This window comes from Tachysurus vachellii, chromosome 9, assembly GCF_030014155.1.
Source record: "Tachysurus vachellii isolate PV-2020 chromosome 9, HZAU_Pvac_v1, whole genome shotgun sequence".
NCBI lineage: Eukaryota > Metazoa > Chordata > Actinopteri > Siluriformes > Bagridae > Tachysurus > Tachysurus vachellii.
In genome coordinates, this window is record NC_083468.1 from 11,791,765 (window position 1) to 11,816,673 (window position 24,909).

At 38.5% G+C, this 24,909-nt stretch overlaps 1 protein-coding gene across 4 annotated transcripts in view; it reads right to left on the minus strand.

Moving 5' to 3' along the window:
• sema4ba (sema domain, immunoglobulin domain (Ig), transmembrane domain (TM) and short cytoplasmic domain, (semaphorin) 4Ba) overlaps positions 1 to 24,909 on the minus strand; it is a 102,154-nt gene that overhangs the window by 66,085 nt on the left and 11,160 nt on the right. For all 4 annotated transcript variants that reach the window (XM_060877699.1, XM_060877700.1, XM_060877701.1 and 1 more), the window contains 5 exons: positions 23,984 to 24,367; positions 9,768 to 9,928; positions 9,084 to 9,146; positions 6,678 to 6,776; positions 6,324 to 6,435 (listed from right to left, as the gene is read on the minus strand). In XM_060877699.1, the coding sequence (XP_060733682.1) occupies positions 6,324 to 6,435; positions 6,678 to 6,776; positions 9,084 to 9,146; positions 9,768 to 9,928; positions 23,984 to 24,152 (604 nt within the window). In that variant the 5' untranslated portion in view covers positions 24,153 to 24,367. The remainder of the gene's footprint in view (positions 1 to 6,323; positions 6,436 to 6,677; positions 6,777 to 9,083; positions 9,147 to 9,767; positions 9,929 to 23,983; positions 24,368 to 24,909) is intronic.

The following is a 24,909-nucleotide window of genomic DNA, read 5'->3' on the forward strand; positions in this document are numbered from 1 at the left end:
AAAAACATGATGATCTGGAACACGTGCACTTATACTAATTTCGATAAACACTGTAAGGTATATAATGTAGTCGAAAACATTGCGAGATTTATTTTTGGAAAGTGCAGGAACTACATTTACCTTCGTGAACATAGTTGCTTTAAAGGTTGCATAGCAACGCTGATGCTGGGTAATATCTCTTCACATTACTGCTTTACTAAAAAAAACAACAAACAACTACTTCTTAATTGAGACAAATGGATTATATACAGCCAGGTCCATAAATATTGGGACATCGACACAATTCTAACATTTTTGGCTCTATACACCACCACAATGGATTTGAAATGAAACAAACAAGTTGTTCTTTAACTGCAGACTGTCAGCTTTAATTTGAGGGCATTTACACCCAAATCAGGTGAACGGTGTAGGAATTACAACAGTTTGCATATGTGCCTCCCACTTGTTAAGGGACCAAAAGTAATGGGCCAATTGGCTTCTCAGCTGTTCCATGGCCAGGTGTGTGTTATTCCCTCATTATACCAATTACAATGAGCAGATAAAAGGTCCAGAGTTCATTTCAAGTGTGCTATTTGCACTTGGAATCTGTTGCTGTCAACTCTCCAAGATGAGATCCAAAGAGCTGTCACTAACAGTGAAGCAAGCCATCATTAAGCTGAAAAAACAAAACAAACCCATCAGAGAGATAGCAAAAACATTAGGCATGGCCAAAACAACTGTTTGGAACATTCTTAAAAAGAAGGAATGCACCGGTGAGCTCAGCAACACCAAAAGACCCGAAAGAACACGGAAAACAACTGTGGTGGATGACCGAAGAATTCTTTCCCTGGTGAAGAAAACACCCTTCAACAGTTGGCCAGATCAAGAACACTCTCCAGGAGGTAGGTGTATGTGTGTCAAAGTCAACAATCAAGAGAAGACTTCACCAGTGTGAATACAGAGGGTTCACCACAAGATGTAAACCATTGGTGAGCCTCAAAAACAGGAAGGCCAGATTAGAGTTTGCCAAACAACATCTAAAAAAGCCTCCACAGTTCTGGAGACCAAGATCAACTTGTACCAGAGTGATGGGAAGAGAAGAGTATGGAGAAGGAAAGGAACTGCTCATGATCCTAAGCATACCACCTCATCAGTGAAGCATGGTGGTGGTAGTGTGGGCATGTATGGCTGCCAATGGAACTGGTTCTCGATGATGTGACTGCTGACAAAAGCAGCAGAATGAATTCTGAAGTGTTTCGGGCAATATTATCTGCTCATATTCAGCCAAATGCTTCAGAACTCATTGGACGGCACTTCACAGTGCAGATGGACAATGACCCAAAGCATACTGCAAAAGCAACCAGAGTTTTTTAAGGGAAAAAAATGGAATGTTATGCAATGGCCAAGTCAATCACCTGACCTGAATCCGATTGAGCATGCATTTCACTTGCTGAAGACAAAACTGAAGGGAAAATGCCCCAAGAACAAGCAGGAACTGAAGACAGTAGAGGCCTGGCAGAGCATCACCAGGATAAAACCCAGCATCTGGTGATGTCTAAGCGTTCCAGACTTAAGGCTGTAATTGACTGTAAAGGATTTGCAACCAAGTATTAAAGTGAAAGTTTGATTTATGATTATTATTCTGTCCCATTACATTTGGTCCCTTAACAAGTGGGAGGCACATATGCAAACTGTTGTAATTCCTACACCGTTCACCTGATTTGGATGTAAATGCCCTCAAATTAAAGCTGACAGTCTGCAGATAAAGCACAACTTGTTCGTTTCATTTCAAATCCATTGTGGTGGTGTATAGAGCCAAAAATGTTAGAATTCTGTCGATATCCCAATATTTATGGACCTGACTGTGTGTATGTATGTATGTGTGTGTGTGTGTGTGTGTGTATATATATATATATATAGTGTATGTATGTATGTTTTCAAAAACCATCATTCTGTATGATTTATATGCTGCTTCCCTCATGGAGCCCGGGAAGTCAACATTTGTAGGTATTACTATGTTTAATTTGTGGAGACACTTTAATCCTTAATGAACGATTTTTAAATGTTTTTATTCTTTGTTATTCAAAGCTTTTTAAGCTTTGTTATTTCAGTTCTTTATTCAAAAGAGGGAGCAAAAGAAATAACACACTTATAATTAAGTATATTCCAATATATCATGTTTTAATCTTATATTAATGTGTTACATAGAAACATACACAAGCAAAAATAAAGCTTGTTCCCATAAGCTCATTCCAGCAAGATCATACTGGTTAACAAGCTACACCAGCCCTGTTTTGCTTGATAACACCATGACTATGCTGGCCACCCAGCTATACCAGCACTGACCAGCATTATACCAACACTATACCAGCATGAACCAGTAAAACTAGCCTGGACCAGCATGGAATTCATGCTGGTTTATGCTGGATTTTTCAGCAGGGAGCACATAACACAGATGTTCGATTAGATTAAGATCTGGGGGATTTGGAGGTTATCACCTCAAACATGTTGTGCACATAAAAACGATTCCTGAACATTTTTTTATTTGAGACACAGCACATTATCCTGCTGAAACAGGCCATAGCCATCAGGGAATACTATTTCCATGAAAGGGTGTTCATGGTCTGCAACAATGCTTAGGTAGGTGGTACAGTGTGATGCACTGTGTATTCTGACACATTTCCATCAGAAGCAGCATTAACTCCTTCAGCAATTTAAACTACAACAGTTGGATCGGACCACATTTGCCAGGCTTCATGACCCTGTTGCAGGTTCAACTTTTGGTAGATACTGACCACTGCAGACTGGGAACACCCCACAAGCACTGCAGTTTTGGAGATGCTCTGACCTAGTCATCTAACAATCACAATTAGGCCCTTGTCAAACTTACTCAAATCCTTATGCTTGCCCATTTTTCCTGCTTCTAAAACATCAACACTGGGGACAAAATAATTACTTGCTGCCTAATATATACCAACTAACAGGTGCTGTGAATAAGATACAAGCGCTTCATTTTTTCCATATTTTATGTCATGTCACAGCCTTTATTATTGTCCTCAAATTATACAAACAATACCCCATAATGACAAATTGAAAGAAGTTTGTTTGAAATCTTTGCAAAAAAAAACCCTACTCACATGTACGTAAGTATTCACAGCCATTGCCATGACACTCAAAATTGAACTCAGGTGCCTTCTGTTTCCACTAATCATACTTGAGATGTTTCTACAACTTGATTGGAGTGCACCTGTGGTTAATTCAGTTGAATGGACATGATTTGCTAAGTCACACACTTGACTACAGTATATAAGGTCCCACAGTTAAGAGTGCATGTCAGATGCCATGGAGTCCAAGGAATTGTCTGTAGACTGCCGAGACAGGATTGTATTGATGCACATATATACAATGAGAGGAAATAATTATTTGATCTGGTGATTTTGTAAGCCCCTTACAAATAAATTAATGATCTATAATTTTTGGTAGGTTTGTTTTAACAAAATATCAACAAAAATCTAGAAAAAAAAGGTTATAAATTAAATTATCGAGGGAACTATGTATTTGATCCCCTACCAACCAGCAGGAATTCTGACCCCCACAGACCGGTCTAATTAATCCTGTACCTTTTAGGAAAGTATTCCTAATCTCTGCATTTTTGTCAATAAAAGACACCTGTAACACAATCAATCTCTTCCATCCAAACATCTCCACCACCAAGCGCAAGACGAAAGAGCTGTCAAAGGATGTCGGGGACAAAATTGTAGACCTGCACAAGGACAGAATGGGCTACAAGACCATCAGCAAAAAGCTCTGTGAAAAAGAGACCACTACTGGCATGATAATTCAAAAATGGACAGTCAATTGCCCTCGCTTGGAAGCTAAACCACAGTTTACAGTTATATATACTGTATATAGATGGATATATCAATATATGTAGTTATCTAAACCATGTCTCCATTTGTCTGTTTCTTTCTCTAATCTAATTTTACATTAATGTAATTCCATTTGACATGGAATTTCATATATTCCAGGTCCCTTATAGGTGAGATGAGCATATGTGATACAAGCATATCAGCCAAACAATGTCTGAGTTGAAGAAGATAATAGAGGGTTCAGGCCTTGTGTCTGAGTTCTGACAGTTTGAATCAAGTACAATGTAAGATAGGCTGTAAATATTCAGACAATGTAAATATGCTGATTTTTTTCTCCCTGATTTTTCATTCACTGCTTGAACATCATTCATTCATTCATCTTCTACCGCTTATCCGAACTACCTCGGGTCACGGGGAGCCTGTGCCCCGTGCCCCAGTGCCCCTGTGCCCCAGGCGTCATCGGGCATTAAGGCAGGATACACCCTGGACGGAGTGCCAACCCATCGCAGGGCACACGCACACACACACACACACACTCACACAATCACACACTACGGACAATTTTCCAGAGATGCCAATCAACCTAGCATGCATGTCTTTGGACCGGGGGAGGAAACCGGAGTACCCGGAGGAAACCCCGAGGCACGGGGAGAACATGCAAACTCCACACACACAAGGTGGAGGCGGGAATCGAACCCCTACCCTGGAGGTGTGAGGCGAACGTGCTAACCACTAAGCCACCGTGTCCCCAACTTGAACATCATATGTCTGATAAATGTCAGAGTATACTTCTTCTCAATAAGACATGTCTGTAGTACAATTTGTGCAAGGAAGATGCCATTTTTCTCAATAATAAGATTTATGTGAGATAACAATATTGCTGGTTTTCTATACAGCCATCACTAATAAAAGCTTTGCGAGAATAGTGATGCTTTACTATGAGTTGCATTAAATAGCAAGCATCACTAATAGGTACTTAAAAACTGTAAAAGGAAAAATCAATACGAATGCTATAGGTATTACTTTAAATTATGCCAATTCTCAAACTGTCAACTTGAAATCACTATCAGACCAGTGGATTGGTATGTAATTAAATCCAAATAAATCTATATAAATAAATAAATTGTTTAACCCCACATAACCAAATAAAAGGGCAAAAGGGTTTTAATTTGAACAACAAACTACAACTTAAAAAGGTTCTGCACTGTGTATTATAAGTTGTGACGGCGTAGCCCACACTAAATCACGCTCCTTACATGACTAATGTCTGGGTGCTAAAAGAACAGCTTCAATTCAGCACACTTATTGGAAAAAGCAGAGAAGCATATGGCTGCAGGGTGGGTCCAGCAGAAAAAGCTGGCAAAAACTCCTCATGCTCCAGGATAGTATCTAGTATGCCACATATACAGGGAGGTAAGAAATCAAGTGGGCAGAGGAATTGATCCATATTTCTGTTTGCAGAAGCTCCCACAAGCTTCTTGGGTCCTTTACCAAATATGCCTGGTATAGCACCACCACACAAAGACCGTCCACATTCCTTTTTGAACCTCACGTCAACCATCTTCATCTTTTTTGTTAATGAAAAAGCAGTTTTCCACTATCCTCATCTCTGGTGTATTTGTTCAGCCCATTGCATTTGTGGTTGCTACATTGGTAGGGAATGAAGGCATAAAATCAGACCCAAACTACAAACCCAAAATGGACCCTATGCTCAAGCCTTCAGCAGCATGTGGTGAACCAGGAGCTGGCTCAAAGCCTACACATCGTCACCACAGAACTAATCTCTCTGAAGAAACTATCCCTCAACATAGCTGATCCTCTCTCTTACCATTGACCAGATGACCAATGACTCCTTACCAAATTAAGCAACAAGGATGATGTCAAAGCCTACCTGCATTCATTTGGGAGAACAGAAAATAGTGGCACAAGGATGACTTAGCCTGCTTCGTCGATCCCTTCCTTTCCAGGGAGGTCCAAGTGTCCTACTCTATGCTCACTACAGAGGAGGCCACCAAATATGAGATACTAAAGAATGAGATCCTAGTGTGCTGGGGGTGGTCTCCTATTAACGCATTGACAAAGTTTCATTGCTCGAGCTACAGCCCTGGTGCCAGCCCCAGAGACCAAATAGAGACACTGTGGAGGACTGCAAAGTGATGCCTCCAACCCAAAAAAGCACACAGCTGGACAATCGGGCTTGGCATATAAATTATATAGTTGATTATGTTTGCCCTAGGCCTGTCACATAAATCTACAGGACAGTTAAAGACTTTCTTTCTAAATTACTAATTACTGTTATTAATTAAATAATATGGAATATATGGTAACATAAAGAAAGCAAGACAATACATATGTCCATGCACTTGAACTTTAATAGACAGAAAACTGTTTGGTGGAATATTGGATTTCAGTCTGGTTTATGAGCACAAATACAACTAACTTTACTAAAATATTGACAAATAAGGCTATGCATACCAGCCATGATGGCAGTGGACTTATATTCTGGATTATAAGGGCAGTGATTGCGACCGTCCTCGGTCACAATATCCCCTGTACTGCTGCGCACCAGAGAGAATTCCTTTGTGTTCTGTAGAGGAAATCAATTTAATAATATTAGTCTTTTTGAAATTGCATTGCATTCCACATTATGTCATTAAACTATTGTCACTCTTTGCAAATGTGCAACTCTTATTGATCAAATAATTATTAATATTGTCTTTGGGAAGCGTAATAGAGAAATAAAATACATTATAATTTTAATTTATAACATTACATGAAATTTTCATGTATCACTTGCTAGGTACAGTAATAAAATAAATATGTACTTACAATGTGAGCACACACAGGGCTGAAGGCATACGTTCCACACACATATAGATGAGTGGCATTTACACGCAGTAAAATCTTAATATAATTGAAACAGTCGGTCTGGTAAATCAACAGCATGAGACCGGATGAAAAAGACAGAGAAACAGAATGACCACTATCAGTATTTCATATCAGATCCCATGTTAATACTTATACAAAAGCACACAGAGGCAACAAATCAATCTTTTGAATCACAAAAAGACAAAATTGCCCTGGAGCCTTGCTTAGGATACCAAGGAATAGCAACAAATTTGCACACTATTAAACTAATAACTTTTTTAGTTAATTATAATGTTTTTTAGGTGATTTACTTATTTATTTTTAAAAATTTTAGTATTCCAGTCAGTGTCCTAGTGGAAGACCCAGGAAACAACCTCACCTACAATTTAGCATTTACAATGGTGTGAAAAAGTGTTCACCCCTTCCTGATTTTTTATTTTTTTGCACAGTTGTCACACTTTAATGTTTCAGATCAAACAAATTTAAATATTAGTCAAAGATAACAAATAAACTCAACATGCAATTTTTAAATGAATTTGTTTTTTTATTAAGGGAAGACAAAATCCAAACCCACAAGGGGCTGTTTTATATTTTCTCAGAGTCAAGTCATAGTCAAGAAGCTTTTATTAATGAGACAACGTTTCTCCAGGACCATGGTGCCACACAAAACAAAGACAGAGCTATGGACTTAGTAAGTAGTCCTAGCCACCTAAAGTGCAACTGTGCAACCTGGTGCAAACAGTGCAAGACAAGAAAAACAAGACAGTGCAGGACAAAAGACAGTGTAAAGCTGTTTTGAGACAATTTCAATTGTAAAAAGCGCTATACAAATAAATTTGAATTGAAATTGAATTTAATTGTTTTGCTGCTTCAGGACCTGGAAGACGTGCTGTGATAAATGAAACCATGAATTCTGTTGTCTATCAAAAAGTCCTGAAGGACAATGTGCGGATATTTGTTCGTGACCTCAACCTTAAGTGAACTTGGGTTCTACAGCAGGACAATGATCCAAAAAACACAGTTCACCTCTGAATGGCTGAAGAAAAACAAAATATAGACTTTGGAGTGGCCTAGTCAAAGTCCTGACCTGAATCCTATTGAGATGCTGCAGCATTACCTTAAAAAGGTGGTTCATGCTCAAAAACCTCCCAATGTGGCCAACTTACAACAATTCTGCAAATATGAGTGGACCAAAATTCCTCCACAGCAATGTAACAGACTCCTTGCAAGTTATCACAAATGCTTGATTACAGTTCTTGCTGCTAAGGGTGGCCCAACCAGTTATTAGGTTTAGGGGCAGCACTTTTTCACACAGGGCCATGTAGATTTGAATTTTGTTTTACCATAATAATAAAAACCATCATTTAAAAACTACATGTTGTGTTTTCTTGTGTCATCTTTGACTAATATTTACATTTGTTTGATGATCTGAAACATTAAAGTGTGACGAACATAAAAAATCAGGAAGGGGCAAACACTTTCACACCACTGTAGATTTTAGGACTGAAGTGCTGTTTAGCTTTACATACTGTATCAATATCAAGGAATTTGTGTTGCAATATGTATTTTATTTTTCATAGGGTATACGTTATCTACATTTTGATCTCCAGTAGTTTCACTGCTTTGTTTATTTTCCAAACCTACACTTGAGTAATTTGACAGGGTTAATACGGTGTTCTGTTTACACCATCCACCAGACCCAAATTAAATCGCCATTCATGATAGGTTAATGAGTGCAATTACACTTTGTGTACTGTGTACATATTGCACTTCAGAAATGGCTGAAGTTCCCACTCTCCTTTCAAAATAATTTATTTATCAGATTAGTTTAGTGCATGAACTTATTAGGGGAAATCCATGCATCGATATATGCTAGGAAACAATGTCTGAAAGAATGCTATGAGTCTGAAAGAATGTGCAATTTTCCATGATTTAAAGATTTCAGTTTTGTTCACAAAAATCCATTTTAATGCTAATATTATGTTAATAAGTAATTCAATATAATTTTTTTTTCTTTTATCCCTTTCTCCTTCTGGGTCCAGCGGGTAGTCTTATGATAGAAATGCTCACCTCTCTCAATCAACCAAGAGTAACATAAACATTGTCTTTCTGTTTCTTTAGAAGCTCAAGAGGCATTCTTTATATCCTCACAACAAAACTACTCAATTAATAACTGTATATATTATAAGGTAATAGGATAAGGTATGCTAAATTACATTATGGTAAATATAATTAATATCGATCATAAAATTATGAAATAAAATTACTTTTTAATTTAAAATTTTGAATTGTGTTTATATTTATAATTTTAAATAATTTATTAATGTATTAATGATTATAAGTCAGGACATTTAAGGATCCACTTACGTGTAGATTTTTGCCTTTAAAGCTACACTCTTCTCGTTTTCTTTCTGTTGTGCTCCACGTGATCTGCAAAAAATGGGCAATCACATGCCAAGAGTGCAAGATAGAATAGTATATTAATATATAGAGGACAGTGCAGTGATGACCAATACACAGTTTTGTAACGAATAAAGAGCAATTAGTAAAATACAGTGGATGTAAACATTAAATATAGAAAGCAGCAAAGATGTTATAGGTGGTCCATATAGCATTTTTCTGTGTTGTCACAATTGCAGCAATGCAATTCTCTATAGCTTGGCAGACAGAATGGATCTGCATAATTCTGAAATCAATCTGCTGCTATGATCATGAATTACATCATCAATAAAGATTAGTGAGCCCATTCCAAATGTAGCCCTGCAAGATCTTCACTCCCATAAGCAGCTCTCTAGTAAATTTTAGTTTACTACTAAATCAGCCTACTTATCAGCCTTTACTAGCAAATGCAATCTTCACTTTCAAAAAGGCTATGGATTGTTTAAACATCAATCTAACAAGGTTCAGTTTTTTATCACATATAAAAATATTCTTTATCAACGATACCTTTCATAAATTTTTTAAGAGATGTACATGTAAATGCCAACAAATTAAAACAAATTTCTAATTTTTGGTATATTATCTCATATGTATAGGCACATACAAACTCACATTGCGGTGCAGTTGCAATCTGCTGATATCGCTGAGATTAAGTGCAAACAGAACTTCTCGTGCACCTATGTATAGAGTGTTATCTCCTGGGCTCAGGAGCATAGTGGTAAAGTTGAACACTCCAACAGGTGAAAACCTCTTGGCTAGCCTGTCTTGTGTATCTACAGCCAAAAACATGGGAGACAGAGATATAAAATCCAAGAGACAATAATGTTAAACCATACCACAATAGCTGGTGCTGTGGGATGAGATCCTTGTTAATTTGATTACATTTTAGTTTTAACCAAAGCAATATGATCATGGAAACTTACATATTGTTACTCTATAATATGGAACCTTCTTATTTTGAAAAAAGTTATGTGAAGAAGCACTATTTTTTTTAAATTGTTTTCATGAACCGAAGGGGTAATAACTTCTGTACACGTACCAGAAAGATGTTAAAAGGACCTTTATGCATTCTGTATGTGTGTATTAAATTATATGTGTGTGTGTTAATATGTAATAGACTATGCCCACATACTGTAAATAAAACAGGAAAGGGAACAAGTATTCTCATTTAAAAATAGACTCCATCAAGTTTAAAAGGAAGACATGCATATATGCTCATTTAGACAGTTATCGTCGCTGTCGGGCGGAATCCTCGTATCTCCAAAGCCATTATTTTTCAGGAAATAAAAAAAACGCCGTATTTTTTTGTTATTAAACATTATATCATTAAAGTTGTTATTATACCTTATATTGCTATCATACTGTTGTGTACCAACATTAACACAACATTTTCCCAAAGTCACATTTTATCGGAGATACAAGCTTTATGACGGGAGCAGGGAGATACGAGATTATGCTGTCATTGATAAGAATGGTACGGACACAGATGTCGCTGCTGCCAGCAGTGTTCAATAAAGTCTGCGGTCACATTGAGCCTTTTGACAAGAGACAAGGCTTCAATAGTTAACCAAAGCTAATGACTGTAGTTACATACATCTTCCTAAACTCTATTTTAAAGATTTAAGAGCTATAAGTGAAGCAATACAAAACACGATAAGCAACTCTTAATCTTGAGGAGAAATATGCTGTGAAGCTCTCCCGCGGAGTGAAGAAGAGGTGGAGTTACGGGATTTCTCAGACAGTTGAAGTGTTCAGTGGAGTTGCGCTCAAGCTATTTTCAAGACTTCAGATTGGTTAATAACTTGTAAAAATAACAGACCCACGTGGGGACTGACCAATAGCATCGATATGTGAAAAAATATGAAATTGACCAAATTTGGACATAGGAGGTTTCCGCCCGACAGCGACGTTATGAAACAATCATGCGGCAGTAGCGCAATGCAAAATCATGTGGATACTGGACAAGAGCATCAGTTATTGTTTACATCAAACATCAGAATGGTCTGGTTTGAGTATTTTAGCAAGTGCTGATTCTCCTGGGACACAACAGTGACTCTATAGTTTACACAGAATGATGATTAAAAAAACATTAAGGACATGGGTCGACAAGAGAGGAAAATGGCCAGATGGCTTGAGCTGCAAAAAAAGGATATAATAAACCAAATTATCACTTTTTGAAACTGCAATAAACAGAAAACTTATCATGCAAAAAAGGTTGAAACTTAAGGTGGATGGACTATAACAACAAAAGACCAAACTGGGTTCCACTCCTTTCATCCAAGAGCTGGAATCTAAGGCTTTAATGGGCATGGGCTAACCAAAATTGGACAGCTGAAAATTATACATTACTTTTTTTTTTAATACAGCCCAACTGTCTAATTGTGGTAGTGTGTCCCAATGATACCATCAGATTCCTGCTTTGCATTCAGTGTTTTTATCAGCTGATAACTATAAAGAACTCTGAAATACCCCTAATGCTCAAGTTGCTCATAAACTCATAAGTACCTGTTTACACAATGACACTTTTTGAATATTGAGTATCAGTTACAGGAGGGAAATTGTTTAGAATCTGTTGTCACCCAGGTGAGGATGGGTTCCCTTTTGAATCTGGCTCTTCTCAAAATATCTTCCTCATATCACCTTAGGGAGTTTTTCCTTACCACTGTTGCTTCTGGCTTGCTCATTAGGTAAACAAATTATACATGTAAAATGTATACCCAGAATTCACACATTTCTGTAAAATTACTTGAGACCATGACTTGTAATTCTTGTTTTCAAACAGCTTTGTTTTCTGGCTATTCATAGAGACATTCATTGTGCATTGTGTGTTATTTCAAACCAAATACAAATTTCAAAAACTAACAAAATGTGCAAAACTATAAATAATAAAACATTCCGAAACAACAATAGTAAACATAAATAACAACAACAAAAATCATGCAAACAGCAATCTGTGAGTTCCAGGAAATTTGTGAAAATAATGCATGGCCAGATCAGTCTTTTGGACAAGACACATACAACAAGAAGATGAACATACACATGAATAACAGTTCAGTGATAACTATAAAAAAAACCTCCTGAAATCACATTGGCTGAAGGTGACCACAATTTTAAAATAATTTAAAACCTCTTAAGCCCTAAGCCTATTTTTCTGACTGTTTTTTGAAAATGACATGCTCTAATTTAAATGAGTATCTCAAAAACTACAGGGGATATTTGAATAATTCTGATACAAAAATAAAAGGTAACACTTGTGAGATTGCAGAAATAAATAAATATATATATATATATATATATATATATATATATATATATATATATATATATATATATATATACAGGGAGTGCAGAATTATTAGGGAAGTTGTATTTTTGAGGATTAATTTTATTATTGAACAACAACCATGTTCTCAATGAACCCAAAAAACTCATTAATAGCAAAGCTGAATATTTTTGGAAGTAGTTTTTAGTTTGTTTGTAGTTTTAGCTATTTTAGGAGGATATCTGTGTGTGCAGGTGACTATTACTGTGCATAATTATTAGGCAACTTAACAAAAAACAAATATATACCCATTTCAATTATTTATTTTCACCAGTGAAACCAATATTACATCTCAACATTCACAAATATACATTTCTGACATTCAAAAACAAAACAAAAACAAATCAGTGACCAATATAGCCACCTTTCTTTGCAAGGACACTCAAAAGCCTGCCATCCATGGATTCTGTCAGTGTTTTGATCTGTTCACCGTCAACATTGCGTGCAGCAGCAACCACAGCCTCCCAGACACTCTTCAGAGAGGTGTACTGTTTTCCCTCCTTGTAAATCTCACATTTGATGATGGACCACAGGTTCTCTATGGGGTTCAGATCAGGTGAACAAGGAGGCCATGTCATTAGTTTTTCTTCTTTTAGACCCTTTCTTGCCAGCCACGCTGTGGAGTACTTGGACGCGTGTGATGGAGCATTGTCCTGCATGAAAATCATGTTTTTCTTGAAGGATGCAGACTTCTTCCTGTACCACTGCTTGAAGAAGGTGTCTTCCAGAAACTGGCAGTAGGACTGGGAGTTGAGCTTGACCCCATCCTCAACCCGAAAAGGCCCCACAAGCTCATCTTTGATGATACCAGCCCAAACCAGTACTCCACCTCCACCTTGCTGGCGTCTCAGTCGGACTGGAGCTCTCTGCCCTTTACCGATCCAGCCACGAGCCCATCCATCTGGCCCATCAAGACTCACTCTCATTTCATCAGTCCATAAAACCTTAGAAAAATCAGTCTTCAGATATTTCTTGGCCCAGTCTTGACGTTTCAGCTTGTGTGTCTTGTTCAGTGGTGGTCGTTTTTCAGCCTCTCTTACCTTGGCCATGTCTCTGAGTATTGCACACCTTGTGCTTTTGGGCACTCCAGTGATGTTGCAGCTCTGAAATATGGCAAAACTGGTGGCAAGTGGCATCTTGGCAGCTGCACGCTTGACTTTTCTCAGTTCATGGGCAGTTATTTTGCGCCTTGGTTTTTCCACACGCTTCTTGCGACCCTGTTGACTATTTTGAATGAAACGCTTGATTGTTCGATGATCACGCTTCAGAAGCTTGGCAATTTTAAGAGTGCTGCATCCCTCTGCAAGATATCTCACTATTTTTGACTTTTCGGAGCCTGTCAAGTCCTTCTTTTGACCCATTTTGCCAAAGGAAAGGAAGTTGCCTAATAATTATGCACACCTGATATAGGGTGTAGATGTCATTAGACCACACCCCTTCTCATTACAGAGATGCACATCACCTAATATGCTTAATTGGTTGTAGGCTTTCGAGCCTATACAGCTTGGAGTAAGACAACATGCATAAAGAGGATGATGTGGTCAAAATACTCATTTGCCTAATAATTCTGCACTCCCTGTATACAGTCAAGTCATAATTATTCATACCCCTGGCAAATTCTGACTTAAAGTTACTTTTATTCAACCAGCAAGTTTTTCCTTGATTAGAAATGACACAGGCATCTCCCAGAAGATACATCCCAGAAGATCCGGCCACATCCTCTGAGATTTTTCACAGTGCAGAACATCTTGAATTTTTTAATAATACTTTGCACTGTAGCCACTGGATCTTCAAAACATTTAGATAAGGTCTTATAGCCCTTTCCTAACTTGTGAGCAGCCACAATGCGCAGCCGCAGGTCCTCAGTGAGTTCCTTTGTCTTAGCCATGACTGTCCCCAAACCAACAGCAGAGAGCTTCTGTTTTTCACCTGTTGAGTTGATTAAAACAGCTATTCCCAATGAATCAGGGTAATTAGGATGCTTTAAAACAGCTTGGAATTTTACCCTTGGAATTTGCCAAGGGTATGAATAATTTCGGGCTTGAGTGGGAGGCACATATGCAAACTGTTGTAATTCCTACACCGTTCACCTGATTTGGATGTCATTCATTCATTCATTAATTCATCTTCTACCGCTTATCCGAACTACCTCGGGTCACGGGGAGCCTGTGCCTATCTCAGGCGTCATCGGGCATCAAGGCAGGATACACCATGGACGGAGTGCCAACCCATCGCAGGGAACACACACTCTCATTCACTCACGCAATCACACACTAGGGACAATTTTCCAGAGATGCCAATCAACCTACCATGCATGTCTTTGGACTGGGGGAGGAAACCGGAGTACCAGGAGGAAACCCCCGAGGCACGGGGAGAACATGCAAACTCCACACACACAATGTGGAGGCGGGAATCGAACTCCGACCCTGGACCCTGAACGTGCTAACCACTAAGCCACCGTGCCCCCCCTGATTTGGATGTAAATGCCCTCAAATTAAAGCTGACAGTCTGCAGTTAAAGCACAACTTGTTCGTTTCATTTCAAATCCATTGTGGTGGTGTATAGAGCCAAAAATGTTAGAATTGTGTCAATGTCCCTATATTTATGGACCTGACTGTATATATAATTACCAGATCAGAGTAATAGAAGCTGGAACACAGGAAAAATAGTCAAAAATAAAATTTTAATTCACAGGAGAATAGCCACTACAGAAATCAATTTTATAACTTATTACCATTAACTGTTTAAATCTATTATCTATATAAATCTGATTTATCTATTGTGTATCTGAGATGTTAAAGAGAGGGTTTTGTAGAAGAATGTCCGGGCGGACTTTTCTGTTTCCATGATGGCACATGTTAGCATCATGCTGCAATATCTGAGGTTTCTCATTGTGTATTCCAATACTTCTGGAGCCAAAAAAAAGGTAACGTGGGATTGCTGCAGAAGTGTTAAAATAAGTGTGTGTGTGTGTATATATATATATATATATATATATATATATATATATATATATATATATATATATATATATATATATATATAGCATGCATATAGCAAGCATGCATCAGCTGTTAATCAGCTGTCCACGACGCGCACCAATCCGGTTACGACATCCATATTACCCGAGAATTTAAATTCCCATTCAGAGAGCCTGCCTTCTAGCACTTCGCTGCTGCTGCGATTTAAACTCCCTCCTCCAACCCCGACTCCACCATGCCGGAACCTGTGTTCATTGTACCAGTTTACGTCATAAATCTCCACATATTTTTCTCTCTCTCTCCCTCTCTCTCTCTAATTATTTAATTATCCATTTATTATTTCCCTTTCCTATTTTTAACTCTATGCATGATTAATGGTTCTGTTATACATAAATATTAATGGGTCTATTCTATTTTCTAGTTGCTGCTCTCCCCACACTAAATGAAGTTAAGTTCCATTTAAGTGTAAAGTAGCATTAAGAGTATACAGTGGTGAGTAAGTGAACGAAAGTGAAAGTGTAATTCCTCCTAGCTCCTCCGCCTGTTTATTCCTCCCTCAACCTCCGTGCGCATCTTCCGTAAAGTAAAACCAGTTTATTTTTTTAACATTCTCTTTTACTGTATGTTTTTATACAATATTTGTCATTTATAAATACAGGTACTGTACATTTTTCATATTCAAAACACAAACAAAACAACTGGAGTGGAATTTTGCGAGCTGGAACGGATTAATGGGATTTCAATTAATTTAAATGGGGAAAATTGCTTTGAGATACGAGCAATTTGAGATACAAGCAAGGTCACGGAACGAATTAAACTCGTATCTTGAGGTATCACTGTATAGGAACTGCAGGAATATCTGACAATTGTTAATTAATCTATGCATGTTAATATTATCTCACATATTCACACCCTGGCTGGGATTTAAGGGTATTATTTTCCCTTTTAGCATCACTATGACCCAAAATGCACCAATGTTTGGAATGACATAGCCAGAGCTCAGAATTAGGTCGAAATAAAAATCTGGGGAGTGACATGAAGCAATTTGTGAACAGGAGCTGCCCTTACAATCTGATAACTCTTTGAGATTGGGTATGATTACAGATAAACCAAATGTGTGCAATGTGTGTCCACAAAAACATAACCAGGTGGGACTGGTGGGAAAAACATACATTTGCTGCATATATCACTAGAGCCAGGAAAAGATTTACAGAGCTTAAATTGATTCTAGGCAAGATTTTAAAATTAATCAGAGCACGGAACCCTTTCAAGGGCTTCCCTCTACCATTCATCCTCCAACCAGCACTCCCTCTTCAATCACTCCTAGTACAAGCTACTGTCTTGGAAGTTGAAAGTAAGTTTGTATATAATGGGTATATTATGGGTTGTATATGAAGTCCTGTTACAGCAGAAATTTAAATAATTCTAGTAATAAGTGACTCTTTTGTTAATTTTTGGAAAGGAACGAAAATGTGTGTATGCAAAAATCTCGAAAGTACCTCAAATGACTGGTTAAGCCTGACTCTAAGGTAATGGAGAAGGAAATGAAAATTGCACTGAAAAATAAAATCAGCAAAAGATATAATATATTTTGCTTTCTTCCACATGAAAATCAAAAACAGAAGATAATAAGAGACAGGGCTGTACATTACGGTGGCCGGGAAGTGCAAAACAAATTAACAAATCCGAAAACACATTAACAAATCCCAAAACAAATGAACAAATCCCAAAACACATTAACAAATCCCAAAACAAATGAACAAATCCCAAAACACATTAACAAATCCCAAAACACATTAACAAGTCAGACAACCCGGAAGCGGTTGGTATAGTTTGTGAATGAAAACTTACCATCGTCGGACGAGACACCTTTCATTCACCTGTATATCTTTAATGACAGGTGTCTTGTCCAATGATCTGTAAGTTTCCATTCACAAACTATACCTACCTCTTCCGGATTGTCTGAATCGGTCCACAAAACACATTAACAAATCATAAAACACATTAACAAATCAGAAAACACAACGACATTTCAGACAACCCGGAAGAGTTTGTTATAGTTTGTGATTGGGCAAGACACCTGTCACTCAAGATATACATGAAGTTCAACAGTCTGCCACAGGGAAAGGTTGGAATGGATGGATGGAATGGATTATTGTGGATTAATTCTGTTATTTTCTTATATTTAAACGGAGAACTTTACACATTACACAAAAGATTCCATACCTGTATATCTTGAGTGACAGGTATCTTGTCCAATGATCGGTAAGTTTCAATTCACAAACGATACACTACCGTTTCCGGGTTGTCTGACTTGTCGTTGTGTTTTCAGATTTGTTAATTTGTTTTCAGATTTGTTAATGTGTTTTCGGATTTGTTAATGTGTTTTCGGATTTGTTAATTTGTTTTCAGATTTGTTAATGTGTTTTCGGATTTGTTAATGTGTTTTCGGATTTGTTAATTTGTTTTGCACTTCCCGGCCACCGTAATACATGGATATAGAATGAAATCAAAATAAAACCTGAATGTAAACAAAATAATTGGGATACTTGCTCAGAAGTCTTGAAAGGAGCACGGGCTGTCATGGGGGAAGGATGATATGATTGTGCCTCAGTTAAACACCAATCTATGTCAGGGGAGATTACATAATATGAATCTTCTCGATATACAGTATGCTGCCCAGGATTAGAACATCCGAATTTCTGAAGAGCTAAGCCCTGTCTATTATTATGTTAAATAATCATGTTCTGTATCCTACATATATAAAGTAAGGAACTACCTTGTCTAACATTTTAAAAGATTTTGGTAGAAAAACACTGAAAGAAACTGAATCCTGCCAATCAGATATAAATGTTAAGTTACCATATCTAAGGTTGATCTTAATTTGGACCACCAATTTAGCAGAATTTATGAATCGATTGACAGGACAGTTTTTGACCTCAAATAAAATCCCTTTGGACCACAGAAAAACTGCTGAGGAGAATAATCATGTCTGTATTTTAAAAACAGACAGTAGATGCCATCTTAGATCTTAGATAGTAGTTTTACACTGGGATTCATGAGGATGCCATAGACAAACCTCTTGAGGGTTCTTATTTATTTATTTATTATTATTATTATTTTTTTTCTTCAAAATTAAAGAGATGGATGACTAGTCTAGAGGAATGCCTAGAGGAGCCAATTGGTCATAGAATGTCTTGTAAAATCAACAAGAGAAGGGCTTGGCAACTTTCTACTCTGGATTTAAACAATTGGTTATATCATCCAAACATAGAGGCTGATTTAATTTCTTTTGGACATAAAGGTTTCAGTAACAACAGCTGAAAGCCAAATTGGAATTTCATTTGTTGTGTGAAAAAATTACATCAGATTCATATTACTATAGGTTAGACTATATCAAACAGAACTCATAAGCTCTGATTGTCTCTTTTTACACTGTTAGATATATTGATGCTGTAAAAATTGTGTCCCTTGAATCAGAGCTTTAAAAGTTTCCCATAGAAAAGAAAGTAGAATATGTTACAAAATAATTTATTACTGGTGGAGATATAATTACAGAATTAATTATTAGCCAGTAGTCCTCTATTAAATTTCTATTATGAATTCCTTTTTTTCATGATCAAAAATTACTATGGCAGAGTGTTTAGCTAAACTAAAATAAGAAAACAACATAAATCAGCTTCCTAGAAAACATTATATCCGTATTAAAGGACTTCAGATAAAAAAAATAAATTGGCCACATAATCCTTCTATGTATCAAATCTGTCACTGAGCTTTACGTTACTTTAAAATATAAGCCATTAACCAGCCATTTATGTCGATTAAATCTGCCACTGGCAACCAGGGGAAAAGCTCAGGGATAAAAAGTTCTGCTTTACATACCTCAGTACAAAGAAACTGAAATGACATTGTACCTGAAATGCATTGTGTAGTAAATGAATTAGTTATCCATGTTGCATGGCAAGTGAATGGAAGGCACAACTGAATGTAATCCTGCAGTGTGTCAGTATCTGACAATGAAAGAATTTGCTTTATTCAAATTTTCATTGAATTTCTGCTTATAAAAGAGATGGGCTTTTTCAGGAGAATCAAAATGACAATTATTGCCTATCAAAGAGAACTATACCCAGCTAGGGTATAGCATACTGTGTGATGGCAGCCGCCACACCGGCGCACGAAACAGAGGAAATCGCATGCTTTGCCGGGAAAATCACGCCGAGAGAAAAATGCGGCGGCATTGCAGCACCCGCTGATACACGGAGGAAATCGCACAGCACCAAGGTCAGCGCCGCTGATTCAAAGTGCAAGGCGGGGGAGCAAAATTGCCACCAAAAAAAAGGGTGGCCAATCAGGAACATCACAGTGGCATTCACCCTCTGGCAAGAGAACACAGCGGAAAGCTAGGCTTAACAGCAGAAGGGAGGTAGGGTGGAGACTACTTAATAAAGGGTAACGTTCTGTCTCTCTATGCTATTTTGCAAACTCCTCTTGAGGAAAGGAGTCCAATTTGGATGCTGCTGTGCTTTGTCCAGGATCCAGGAAGGAAACTGAAGAAGGCCACCTGCCCAGTCGATGCTGCTGGCTGGACTGCCTCCTTCCTTTGGTCCTGAAGGCCTCCCCCTGGACATTATAAGTAGACTCCATTCCATTTTGAACTGACAGTATTGCTGAAAGAACACTTAATAAATTCACATAGGTGATAGACCTGCTACTCATATGGAGTACACACCTGACTCTGTGCTATTTTTCTGTTGATCTTACACTGGTGGAGAATGAGGGCAGTGGATTCGGAAGCAGATCCTGGGCCTAATGTGGGGCAGGTCCTACAGCACCTGCTGCAGTCCAGCCTCCATCAGCACAAGGTGACCCAGGAGCTGGCAAAGAACCTCAAGAGCGCCACTGAAGAGCTACTGGAGCTTCGTCGAGGCTCCCATGCAGCATCCGTCCCTCTCCCTGACCATATTTGGACACTTTCAAGCGGACCACGGTCTGGTCTAGGTGGGACTGGGCCGACACCCTCGCCCCGTTGCTCAGTGGGGATGCCCAGCTGGCGTACTACGCCCTAGAGTCAGATGATGCCCGGGAGTACGACATAGTAAAACAAGAGATTCTCACCCACTGTGGCCGGTCTTCTTTCGCCGCCACCGGCGACTCCCATAAGTGGCGGGATGATCCGTCGGTTAATCCCCGGAGCCAAATGGATGACCAGCTTCCAGCTAAGGATGTTGCCGAAAGGGTGGCTGTGGACCGTTTCCTGCATGCGCTGCCGACTAAGGAGAGAAAAGCTGTCAGATTGAAGAAGCTGGCCACTCTTAAAGAGTTCCTGAACAGTAGGACTATCTCGACACCGACGTCTCCTCTCCAGGTGAGTCCCCACCACCAGATAACCCATTGTCTTCTGTGGTTCAACAGTCTAGCCAGGAGAGGAACTTCGTGAGGGAACAGAAGGAGGATGACCAGCTGAGACTGCTGGAGCCAGGTGTTACTGGTGGAAGGGGAGAAAACAGACCCCCTCTCCCCCCTACCCTCTGCCTACTTCATGGTAAAGAACGGCTTACTATAGCACCACACTGAGAGGAGAGGAGAGCCATGTGACCTGTTGGTCATACCACGACACAATAGATGCGCACCTGCTGGGGGGCATCTGGGCCCGTTTCGCCTGGCCGTTTCGCCTGCAGAACCCCCCAGTGCCAATGGACCAGCCCTCACAAGCCAGTGCTGGCCCCTCTCATCCCTCTCCCCATTATCGGTGTCCCATTTGAGAGGATTGATGGGCTTGTAGAGCCTTTTAATCAGACTGCGTACGGTGGTAGATGAGGAAGAACGGAACTGGGACCTCCTTCTTTCCTACGTCCTTTCTGCTGTCCATGAAGTTCCCCAGGCCTCTACCGGCTTCAGACCATTCAAACTGCTGTTTGGGCGGCGACCTCAGGGACTGCTGGATGTGGCCCAAGAAGCAAGGGAAGAGCAGCCCTCACTGTTTCGCTCAATCATTGATTTTATTCAGGATATGCAGGCACGCATCGAACGAGTGGGCCCCATATTAAAGGAGCATCATGGGGTGGCCCAACAACGTACATATAACCAGCCGGCACAACCCTGAGAGTTTCGGCCTGGTGACCAGGTGATGTTGCTGGTCCCCAATGCTGCCTACACATTCCTGACCAAATGGCAGGGCCCGAACACAGTCTTTGAGAGGGTGAGAAATGTGAATTACAAGCTGCAACTGCCAGGTAAGCTTGCAGACCCACAACTTACCATATTAACATCTTGAAGTGGATTGCCCCGATTGTCTCTGCGCTTGCTTTTTTTGTCACAAATCCCCAAGAGCATGTCCTGGTGTAGAGGGGAAATGATCTCACCCCAGCCCAGTGACAGGATATCACAGAGCTGGTGGACCAGTTCGGGGACATCTTTGCATCTATGCCGGGACTCACCCAGCTGGTCCAACATGAGATCAAAACCCCTGGATGGTGGAATGAGAACGTCCCTATTGGGTCCCAGAGGCCTGCCGCCAGGCCATGGAGGGAGGAGTGGGACAGAAGAACATATGTGCAGCATATGATGAAAAGTTAATTTTTTTTTCCTCTTTCATTCTATATGTTTAGTAGCAAAGTTGAAATAAAAAAATCAATACTGTCCATATCATACTAAGGGGCTTTGAAACATTAAAAGTCCAAAGTCGTCTTTAAAGAGTGGGTTGTTATGTGTTCACCTCTGCTTTTTGTGATGTTCCTCACTTTTGTTTTTCTTCAGAGCTCTCATAATGCAGCAGCTACATTTTTTCCTTGGCCGAACATATTCCAGATAGTTTTGGAGGGGACTGTATATTTATTTTAAGATGAGGTCTGCAGGTCCAAAGCGTTATACATAATCATAAAAGTATGCATGTGACAGTCTTTATATAGGTGAGGATAAATTATAAACATGCCAAAAGGCCTAGTCAAACAATCAAACAGCCCACTGACAAAAAGCAACTGACAAAAAGAAATTCCTCAGGCTTACACCAAGATACACAGGGCCGAAAGAAAAACATGTTATAGGTTGTGAAATACGATCAGACCTGTTTTTGACTAGAAAAGAATTATGCTGCTCAAACACCAGGAAGCCTGTGCAAACATGCATAAATCCCATGTTTCTGCCTTTTTTTAAGTATGATTGTGTGGGTGGATATTTTGACAGCACAATGTTGAATTCACTGTCCAACCTGCCTAACACAAAAAATAATGACTTGAGTAAAGCACCAGTATTCATGTACAAACATTGAAATATAAGAATCTAAACTAAATAACTTCAAGGTTAAATAAAACACCCCAGAAACAAAACACATTAAGATTGGTCTATTGGGTAAATAAATAAATATAGCCATAAGCAGCTATCTGCGGGCTATAAGTGCTCATTGCAAAAAGTGTCCCCAGAGATCATTTCTTGCCACTGGACACAATGAGTGAAATGCATGATGATTGGCAGAAGACAATTAGAATTCGACAGAGAAATATGAGCTATAATGTTTTATTGACCTGTAATTGATATTTGACTTTAAATTTCTTTCTTCTTTGCTTTTTTTTTTTGCGTGAAGACATCACTCTTGGCCACTACTCAAGTGTGAGTAAAATTTACTAATTAAAAAAACAACTGCTAATAAAATGTATTTAAATTTTTTCTGAGACTAATGAGACTTTTTACCAAGACTTTAAATGTTCAACTGTGCTGCTGTCACTTAGGTAGACTAGATGGGAAACATGAGCAATAGGCATGTTTATAGGCATGGGGATGTGGTAGCTCAGTGGTTAAGGTGTTGGACTACTGATCAGAATGTCATGAGTTCGAATCCCAGATCCACCAATCTGCCACTGTTGGTAAACCCCCAATTGTTCAGGTGTATAAATTGAAATAAATGTAAGTCACTCTGGATAAGGGTGTCTACTAAATGCCGTAAATGCAAATGAAATGTTTAGATATTTCTATGAATGATATTTCCTAACATTGTTTGGATTTTTGCATTATTTTGAAATTAGAAAGATATCCAATTTTGTTGTAAAACCTGTTCTTGCATAACTCCATTATCATACTATATTGTAACGGTCTGTTAAACTACATCAACGATGTGCACCAATCCTTTTTTGAATAACATAACATTTTTATAATGTCAACAGAAATGTGATTTAGAGCCAGAGAAAGTAATTTAAAATGAATATACCTGACCAACAGCCCTATTTTTTATTTATTTTGTACATTTTTAAATCTTACACCATTCATTGTCTATTGTGCAGGCAATAAACAGAAAAGACTAAACCTGTCTTTATTAACAAAAGCTGACACATTTACTGTGTTTACTGTTTACCAAAGGAGAGCTTGATACTGAAAGCAGATCCAAGAACAGGAACTTTAGATCTCAGTGTTCAACTTCTGCTCATCATTTTAAACTTATTTCAGATGTGCCATAAATATACAATATAGGCTATCGTGCATACAATTGCAATCAGTAGCACTTCAATTCATCTGTGTTTGTGTGTTAATCTTACCATATATAAAACTTAGCCGTGGTGTAACATCTTCCTCAGCTCTTTGCACTGAAACAGCTTTGAAAAAGATGATGGTCAGAAGGAAAAGGGAACAGGCTGGGATAGAGTGCCACACCACACTTTCCATCTTTATGTCTCTTCTTGCTAAACTCACTACCATCATGAACATTCAGGAGTTCAAGGGATGCATGAATAACATTCCTTCTTTCCTGCAATGTTCCTTTTCTGAGTCCCAGTGCTACTGCAGTGAATGACAGAGCTGTTTATTGATGATGATGATGATCAATTGCTTGAGCTTAGAATTCAATAGAGCATCCGTCTTCAAAGACATAAGTCTCCCAGATCAGCCAGTCTCATTTCAGCCTTCATGTGATTACAGAAAACCTGTTAACAGAACACAAGACAACAGTCACATTACACTCATCATAAGGTGAGAATTTTCTGTGTACCCTGATAAATTATCAGATTTTTTTTAAACATTTGACATTAAACATTATTCATCTGGCACCAACATGAGTTTATGCAAATTGCTGCTGCCACATGATTGATAGAATAACTGCAGAAATCAAGTAAAGGGGCATTTTATTGTCATTTACAAATGTATATAGCTAATACAGTACACAGTGAGATGAAACAAAAAATAACCTTTTAACATATTAATTGAATGTGTGCATACTTTTGCAAACAGTGCAAGGCAAAAAAGAGACAGTTCAAACAGACAGTGTTTGGTGAGCAAAACAGTTAAAAAGTAGAGGTAGAATAGTTAAAGAAACAATTAGCAAGTATATAGGTATTTCTATGAAAGTGGATAGCATAATTAACAAGTTTATCAACTTGTGGCTGCTATGAAGAATTTCTTTGCAAAATAGAAATTTAAATTTTTTTACAATTTAAGAATATTTAAAATTGAATGTAAAAGGTAATTA